This window comes from Arachis ipaensis, chromosome B10 (assembly GCF_000816755.2).
Source record: "Arachis ipaensis cultivar K30076 chromosome B10, Araip1.1, whole genome shotgun sequence".
NCBI classification, from domain to species: Eukaryota; Viridiplantae; Streptophyta; class Magnoliopsida; order Fabales; family Fabaceae; genus Arachis; species Arachis ipaensis.
In genome coordinates, this window is record NC_029794.2 from 126,777,358 (window position 1) to 126,786,810 (window position 9,453).

General features: G+C 35.2%; 2 protein-coding genes across 6 annotated transcripts in view; one reads left to right on the forward strand and one right to left on the reverse strand.

Moving 5' to 3' along the window:
- Positions 1-2,679, forward strand: part of LOC107621431 — a 10,690-nt gene extending 8,011 nt beyond the window's left edge. The window contains exon 4 of the mRNA XM_016323453.2: positions 2,356-2,679. Coding sequence (XP_016178939.1) covers positions 2,356-2,612 — 257 coding nt within the window. The 3' untranslated portion in view covers positions 2,613-2,679. The remainder of the gene's footprint in view (positions 1-2,355) is intronic.
- Positions 3,836-8,812, reverse strand: LOC107624321 (putative disease resistance protein At3g14460). 5 transcript variants are annotated; one of them, XR_002355825.1, is made up of 4 exons: positions 8,710-8,812; positions 4,596-8,377; positions 4,424-4,515; positions 3,836-4,185 (listed from the first exon to the last, which is right to left on the reverse strand). XR_002355825.1 is itself a non-coding variant. In XM_021113708.1 (2 exons), the coding sequence occupies exon 2, from the start codon at positions 8,351-8,353 to the stop codon at positions 4,661-4,663; it is 3,693 nt and encodes a 1,230-aa protein (XP_020969367.1). In that variant the 5' UTR covers positions 8,354-8,377; positions 8,710-8,812; the 3' UTR covers positions 4,282-4,660. The 5 variants fall into 5 exon arrangements, 2 of the variants coding, with proteins under 2 accessions (XP_020969367.1, XP_020969368.1); XR_002355823.1 differs by having other exon boundaries at positions 3,836-4,515; XR_002355824.1 differs by having other exon boundaries at positions 4,424-8,377.

A 9,453-nucleotide genomic window follows, 5' to 3' on the forward strand; every position in this document is an offset into this window, starting at 1 on the left:
AATATCGCAAGTTTAATGCTTCAAGTTCCAGATGCATGCTCATGAACATTTATGTCACATATATAAATCAGATATCCTAATAGGACATACACACACCCAGAGTATGCCCAGAAGCATAATCAGTCCATCCCTCAGGTTCTACAGGAATGAACTGTTCTGATACCATAATGTAACACCCTACCACCCAAAACTTTACACTTAAGTCGTAAAATAGAGGTGGCGAGGTATTACGACTTCTAAAAATTAAAATACATACTTATAATAGTAGAAAGAATATAATAGACTAGGAGCCTTGAAAAATGGGTAAAACAAAATCGCAAAATGAAAAGCGCCACGCTCCGGAAACGAAACAACTTGCGTGTGAGGCAAACTATAACTATAAAATGTAAGACAATAAAAGTAGGAATCGAAAGCCATAGGTACAAAATAACAAGCTCCTAACTCAGTCTGCGAAGTCAAGGCTGGCCGGAGAATATTTACATATATATATATATATACATATCCAAAACCCAAGATGTACATAAACAAAATTCTACCTCTCCATAAACCTCTAAGAGGATAAAAAAGAATAAGTTATGTGGAGAGAAAGCTAAGTACGTGTATATACATCACTGCACAACAAAATAACACAGTAACCACTTCGCTTCAGGTGTCCAGACGCCTAATGAGGTACCTTTTGACCTGCATCTGAAAAACAACAACATAGTATGGAATGAGAACCGGAGGTTCTCAGTATGGTAAAGGTGTCCGCATAGTTAATATAAAAGGTCTCGGGAAAGCCAGAGGCATTCCTAGAACTCTGACACTCAAAATCATTCTTAAATAAAATAAACTAAACTAAAAGTTAGGTAAGTTATCTAAGGTATTCTAGTTCTAAATCTAACTTAATACTTCACTTTCTGTCGCCTCCAAACCTCCGAATCACTGGTGGAACAACCCTCTCCCCTCACACCTTCGTCAAGAGGAATTTCTCAGAAAACATACACATACAGTTCAAGCAAGGAAAACACAGATAGAAAAGCATTTACAGCAAGTAGAACAAGTAGCGGATAAGCAGAATTAAACTTAAGCAAACCAAAACAATGCACATTCAAGCAAACAAACAAATGCATATGATGTATGTCTGTCCTATGGCTGATGAGTCTCATCTGTCGGTAATACAGCCAACCCGACATGTCCTGGTAGTTAACCACTGGACAGTCCCTCTATGTGCGCATCCCCAAGCTCAATAGTATTCCATGGAGTCAAACTCCAAGCTCAAATATAATATTCCATGGAGTCACACTCCAAGCTCAATAATATAGTATTCCATGGAGTCGAACTCCAAACTCAAATATAATATTCAATATTCATATATATATATATATATATATACATGCCCATGGAGAAATCCGGGGAGTTAAAGTGCCCGGTCACATCTTGCGACAGAGGGTCAACAAATAGTCTCAAATACACAAGTCACATAATAATCTCTTTCCTTTTTAAAATAACACCTCAAATCAAAACTCCAATTCTTATAGAAGTTTTGGCAGTATCTCCTCTAAAGCTCGAATTTCTGCCACCCTTCAAGGGTCCCAACTATCAAATCAAACACCTCTCAGTCCTTCAAATCATTTCCAGTAACAAATTATTTCAAAATCAAACAAATACCAATATTAAATCTTTTCCAAACCGACCAACTTCAACAGCAAATTATTAACAACAGCTAAACCACACATTTTATCCCATATGCACAATCCATCAATTATACATTCAATTCATTCCTATCTTAAGGTCTTCTAGCCTAAGTTTTCACGTGACATTAAACATTAACTACGAGAAACTAAAACCATACCTTCGTACAGAATCAAAATATTCGAAGCACCGGAGAAACTTTTTGACTGAGCTATCGAAGAAGAAAATGTCTAGAATCGTCTATGCCTCCTAAAACTCCAGTTGGTCAAACTCAAGGGGTAGATGAGCTACGTTATCGTCAACTTCTACTGGTCAAAAATGGTACCAACGTATAAAAGATGAGGATACGAATACTTTTACCGGATTAGATTTTTTATTGGAGTTACGGATTGCAAGAAATTGAAGTCGGAAGTTTGATGGGTTTACGGTCTTTCGCGGTAACGTTCTTCTCTCTCCCGTTTTCTTTTTCCTTTTCTCTCGCATATGCTAATCATATATATATATATATATATATATATATATATATATATAACCTAATGCATAATGATATTACTAATATATATGTAACTTAATGTAAAATCAAAACCGCCTTTGATTTCCATGCTTCATAATTAATAATAGTAATAATAATACTAGAGATAGTAATTGATGATCATGTAATAATAATAATAAACGTAATAATAATTCCGGTAACGATGATGGAGTTCTTGCTATTTGATGTGGATAGGGTTTTGAGAAGTGGAGGGTACTTGTGGATTGACAGATTATTCAGCAAAGGGGTGGATCTTGAAAAGCTGTATGCGCCATTGATTGGGAAATTAGGTTATAAGAAGGTGAAGTGGTCCACTGGGAATAAGACGGATGCTAGTGGCATGAAGAATGTTGAGATTTTTCTCACTGCATTGTTGCAAAAGCCTACTTCAAGATTATCAACTTGAAGCTTGCTTCTTTACTTCTTCACTTACACAACCTAGTAGGATCTAACTACCTATCTTCCTACTTAGAAAGTTAACATCTTAATTAGTTAAAATTAAATTAGTTGCATGTTTCAAACACGTTCAAAGTCAAAATGTTCATGTTCTCCAATACACTATTGCATAAGATAATTTCTCTAAGGTGAGAGTTGAAATACTGGTTAACCTGATTCATTCAAAAAAAAATATCAACATTTGGTACTTCATAACTAGCACAAACCACACCTGTTTAACGGCATAGCCCCATAATGTAATTAGAATTCGACGTCGTTTTGATCGACAGGGACTTATGTGTCCATTTTTCAAAAGCTCCATCCAATTAACGTGCCACGTGGGAAGCTGTGATGCCAGGTAAGAAGAGGGGGAGACACGTCAGCTTTTTCTGTTGGGTCTGACGGTGCCTTATGGACGGAGGGACTGATCCGTCCAATTTTTAAAGACGTCAGGGACTTAAAAGTATTTTTCAATGGTGAAAGACTAAAATGTCTGCGGAGTAAAAAGTCATGGGCTAATTTGTCCTTTTCTAAAAAATTTATTGTATTTATGCCTGATGTTTTTGTGCCTTTTCAGGATAAAAACCAAAAATAAAAAATATGCTATACTGGATTCATCTTTAGAATTAGAGACTGATTCTGACAATAAATAAGTTTCAAAAATTATTTATTTATTTAAAAATATATTCTATTTTTAGTTAATTTTTTTTATGTATAGTCGGAAGAGAAAAAATCTAGAAGAAATAAAAAAAAACTAGAAAGAAGAATAAAGAAAAAAAAACTGATAAACCTACATAAGAATAAGTATTATTTCTTGGTGTCATTTGTTCATGTTTATTATTTTAATTTGCTTGATGTTTTGTACTTTTTAGGATGCAAGTCTTCCAAAAGAAAGATATTCCATAAAGAAAGATAACAATATAGAAAAAAAAAAAAAAGTTGTTCAGCCTAAAAAATAAAAAAATGGCCAAGACTCAATAAAAGTTCGTTATGATTTTTCAAAAACATAAGATTCAATATATTACATTTTCTTTTTCTTTCTTTGCTAAAATCTCCTAAAAGCTAGTATAATTTCTCTAATTTTATTGAATAGTATTTATTTTGTTCTTAAATACCACCTATCAATTTGTCGAATAAAAATGATCTTGTGTTTCAAGTACAGTCAAGCGTTTAAAAGTTTGTAAATACACCAAGTAATCCAATACAATTTCTCTTATTTCTTTATGTTTTAAACATAAAGTTACTGTGGTTTTAATAAGAACTAGCTGATACACGTGGCTTATATAGCAGCAAACTACAACTAAGTGAACTAACTTAGCCTCTAACTAACTGATCCTACGTGGCAAGTAACAATAACTAACTCTACAACTATCATCTACTTAATTTAGTCACGCCAACCATGCATGCATGAGCTGAATTTGGCTGCATGAGGTTGCACCATATGCTGTGAGCTTCTCTTTATCAAGTAACACTGCCAATTAAGTTAACAAGTTATTAATTTTTTTCCCCTCAAGTAGTGGCAATCAAGCATTTTCTGCTAAAACCTACGCAATGAAGGAAAGTGAATTAAAAAACGAAAAATGAAAGAAAATTATTCCATCAAATACATACAAAGATTCTATTGTTATTTGCTTTGATGCTAATAATAAAGATCAGTCGATTAATTAACTTAATTAAAACAACTCTTACAAGTCATGTATTTTGTCATAAATTTATAACATACTACCACATCAAGTGAAAAAATGTTTGCATATTTCCAAAACAAAAATGGTATGCACACACCAAAATCCGATGGAGAATATTATCCTCTGCATCAAGTTACAGCAAGTTTCCCCCAACTCCACAAGCATGGTTCACAAATAGTTTGCTACAACCTATGAAACAAGTAAAATTCAAGAGTCAATGGTGTTATAAGGATACGACTCTACACATTCATAATATTTCAATGGCTCACCTAGACACTCAAATGATGACCTTCTTATCCATAATAATGCAAGGAATGTGACTATGTGAGCAACTTTAGGCCATTCTAGAATGTAGAAACCTTGAAGAAATGTGAGACCAACTCGCTTCTAACAATGGACAACTCCCTATAGTCAATACCGAAAGAGATGAAGGCAATCCTTCTTGTGGCAATGACTCCAAGCTATCACAAGATGAGATCTTAAGACATTCAAGAGAAGTCAGATTCTGAAGCCATTTCCCATCCAAATGTCTTATACCATCAAGATGATAGATGTGTAGGGAGATAAGAGTAGAGGGTAATAGTGGCACTTCCATCTTCATTATCATGTTAACCAGATAACCACCTTCAATTTCTAACTCTGAAAGGCAAGTAAGATGGTCAAGGCCCCATTTAATGATATCTGCATTTGAGAAAATCCCTCCAAGATTGCCGATTCGAAGTGTTCGCAAACTGATAGGAAGACCTTCATTTGCAAAAAATTGCATACTTGGGAGGTTAAGAACTGTCAATTCTTGAAGGCCAACAAGAGCATTAACCGGTTCTGGTAGTGAATTAAGCTTGTTGCAATATGACACCCAAAAACGTCTGAGCTTAGGAGTCGGCAATCCAAGATGAGGAAATGATTCAAGTTCAGGACATTCTAGAATGTAGAAACCTTGAAGAAATGTGAGACACTGGAGTGCATCTTCTTCTTCTGAAATTGAAAATGATTTCAGATTCTTACATTCTATAAAGTAGAGCCACTTGAGCACAGGGAGAGAGCCTAAGGGAAATGATGTCAGTGAGCAACAACTATTCCATATTGTCAAAGATTCAAGTGCCGTGTAACTACGCAGGGATTCATGATTTGGAAATTCAAAGTTCTCACAATTTTTGAGGAACAGAACTCTTAACGTTTCCGGCAGACCATCTCTAGGGAAGGCGGTCCGAGAAGGAATGCCTTCGATATGTAATTGTTCAAGAGAATTAAGACCAAGCATTAATTCACTGAATAGATTTGATGCATTGATAATGTTTCTGTTATCCAGTTCAACAGAAAATTGTGACTCAAGTAGAGAACAACTGGACAAATGAAGTTTAGTCAAGGAAGGAAGGTTGCTGGGTAAATTTCCTTTGAGTTTCGGACAATCGCTTAGAGACAGATGAGAAAGACGAGGGAAGTGTGTAGCTATACCACCCATGAAGTTCCATTCCTCCCACGCCGGCATCTCTCCAAAACTCAGTGTCTCCAAGGAGGGAAATGGTTGAAATGAAGGAGAACAGCATCCATAAAATTCAGGACCAATAGTCTTCACTGAGATAATATCAAATATGATGAGTTCTTTAAGATTATGAAGCTGTCCAACAGGTGGTAGTAATGAACAATAGTGACAACTTCGGATGCACAAATACACCATGTTTGCAAATGAGGAATTACCTAACCAGTTGGGAAACCAGGTTCCACCATAGAATTTGATGGTTAGTTTCTTCAAGTTTGTTGAAGGCTGCAGGTGCTCCAATACAAGATGTTGGGACTCTTGAGCAGTGCAGCTATCCCATTCTAATGATAGATCTTCAATTTGTTCTTTCTTCTTCATATTGGCTTGTGAAGCATCACAAGGGTCGACAATGTTTTGTAGCTTTGAAATGCAGAGCTTCCCCTGCAAATTGGGAAATTTTTGCAATTCTCCCACCTTCAATCCATTTTGCTGTCTGCTAACAACAAACCCAGATAAAGTTTGGAGATTTTCTAGTCTTGCTATTTGTGCCGGTATCTCCTGCAATTGAGTTCCACTAATGTCGAGGTGGCGAAGATTCACCAACATTCCTATCTCCTCAGGTAATTCAGTGAGAAACTTACAATCAGACAACAGCAAGGTCTGTAGATTGTAGAGCTTGCAAATCACAGAAGGCAACCTTTTAATGTTAGTGCCAGAGAGATCTAGATGCCGCAAATGTTTTAAACCTCCAATGGAGTCTGGTAACTCAGAGATATTCTTGTAGTGTGACAAAGATAATACCCGCAACTGTTTTAACTTGGGCAACAAGTCATATATTACCTTGTTTGATAGGTAATAGTCAAATGACCATCCATTCAATGGTAAGGGAAGGAAGGTGCGCAGGCCTTCTAAACCATAAAAGGAATTAAATTTATTGAAATAGTCATACCAACTTCTGTTGTATGACAAATGTCGAACTTTTTTCGGATTTTCAAGTGCCTTTTGATCCTCATACCTGATACAATAAGCAGATGAAACCATTGCAGCTAAATCATTGATGAGGTCATGCATTTCGAAGCTTTTCCCATCCATGGACCGTCGACGAATTAGTGACCTTGATACTAGTTCATCAAAGTATTCGTCACCAACTTCTTCCAGGATTTTCTTACTTTTTGACACATGTACTAAGCCTTCTGCGATCCATAGCCGAACTACCATCTCTTTTTCTAAGGCTGAGTTCTTTGGAAAAATTGAACAGTAAGCAAAGCAACGTTTCAAAGTAGCCGGAAGGAAATGATAGCTTAGTAGCAGAGCAGGTTGCACATTCAAATTTGGCAGATCCCAAATGTTACTTCTAAGTACCTTATTCCAATCATTTTTCGACAATTTGGTGCGAAGAAGACCCCCCAATGCAACTGCAGCTAAAGGCAAACCATCACATTTTTTCACAATTTCTCTTCCAATTCCTTCTAGGTTGGACCGTTCACTGGAATTATTTGCTCCAAATGCGTGTTCAGCAAGTAAAGACCAGCAATCTTCACTATCAAGAGATGTCAAATGGAAGATAGGAAAGGTTTGCATAGCTTTTGCAACGTTTTCATCTCGTGTTGTGACAATGATTGTACTTCCCATTTCTCCAGCATTAAAAATATCCTTTAGATTGGCCCAATCAACATAGCTTGTGCCGCGAATGTCATCCAACACTAGCAAAAATCTTTTCCGCCACAACCTTTGCTGCAATTCCACTTGCAGAGTATTCAAGTTATCAGTATTTGTTGTTTTTGAGGTAACCGATTCAAGCACAGTCTTAGTGACCCTGAAAACATCAAAATCCTTTGAAACACATGCCCATGCTTTTAAATCAAACTTGTCTTTAACTTCATCATCATTGTATAGGAGTTTAGCAATGGTTGTTTTTCCAATCCCTCCCATGCCGACAATTGAAATCACTCCTATTTTATTGCCACTAGCACCAACATCTTCTGACAGCAAATACTCTCTAAGTTTCTTTCTCTCATCATCTCTTCCATAAATGACAGATTCGTCGACCACAGAACTTGTGGGCATCCCTTGCCAAACACTGTTGGAAACACCTTCTTTCAGTTGAAGGATGTGTATTTGCTGTGCAAAGTGCTCTAGTCTTTCAAATAATGTCTGCATTTTAGAATTGATCACACCATATGATCGTCCGAAACGAGAGGAAAAGACATTTCGCACCTTGGCACTGCACGATGGACTTTGATACCTGGCTTTCACTTTGCATCCAAGAGCCTCAGTGTTGATTTCATCCAACAAATCTTCAGCATCAAAGACAGCTTGTGTGAGCTCATTCAGCCATTCCTTGACAGCAGGATTTGTGATCTGCTTCTCCTCAGCATCATTTAGAACAGCTTGAACACTCAGCAATGTCATCTTCATCTTTCCAACAAGTGAAACATTAAGCTTCCTTCTCCTAAAGAAGTCCAAGAACTCATTGGAAATGATCTTATCCAACACCACCTGAACAGAAGCAGAGAGTAATGACCCTCCCACAATAGCAGCAGCCATATTTTCTTTGGTTTAAATAAGAGCCTACAGTTACCAGTAAATAACAATATTAGTTTACAAGAGAAGTAGTATGTAAGTAAGAATTAATAGTCAAAATGGTCTCAGAAAGAAGCACACACAAATTTCTCACAAACAAGTTTCTTAGTATTTGATGGATTTACAACTATACTTTAATCCATTAATGATGATTATTCTTAAGTAATTAGTAACAAGTTAGAACAAATGAATAGGATAAAATAGAGAGCCATGAGGACCAAAATGTGGTTTATTGATTCTCAGATATTATTACAGCTCCTTCTGATTTTGGACCTCACTAATTAAAGAAGAGAGAAAGAGAGATAGAGCTGAATTCTTACCTTAGAAGTAGAATTTAGTCAGAAACCAAATGATTAGAAGCAATTAGCAGCAGAGCTTTTCTCAACTAAGATATTTCATTTCCTTCATATGCAGATCCAGCTGCTTCTTGTTTGATCAGAAGTAACTCAAAACTCAAAGTCAAAGTCAACGTCAACCTTAACAAAAAAAATCAATAAACTAATCTGTATTATTATTATTATTATTATTATTATTATTATTATTATTATTATTATCTTTTGGTACATAATTCTGATTATTGAAAATACAAAAAGATATTTATTTCAACAAATTAAAAGTGTATGTACTTTGTATTTTTAAGAGAAAATGACACTTCCTTTTTTATGAAATGTCTAAAAAACATCACTTTTCCACAATTTACAAAACATACACATTTCTCTCTTGCAAAATAAAAATAAGGTGCACTTTTTGCATCTTACAAAACTATCCTTAAATAGAAATTATATATATGCAGATTAAAAATAATTCTTTTGTTGATTTAAATTATAAATGTAAAATATTTATGTTATTANTATGAAATGTATCACTTTTCCACAATTTACAAAACATACACATTTCTCTCTTGCAAAATAAAAATAAGGTGCACTTTTTGCATCTTACAAAACTATCCTTAAATAGAAATTATATATATGCAGATTAAAAATAATTCTTTTAATTCTTTTGTTTATAAATGTAAAATATTTATGTTATTAATATAAATAATTCCAATTTATTTGTAATATTTT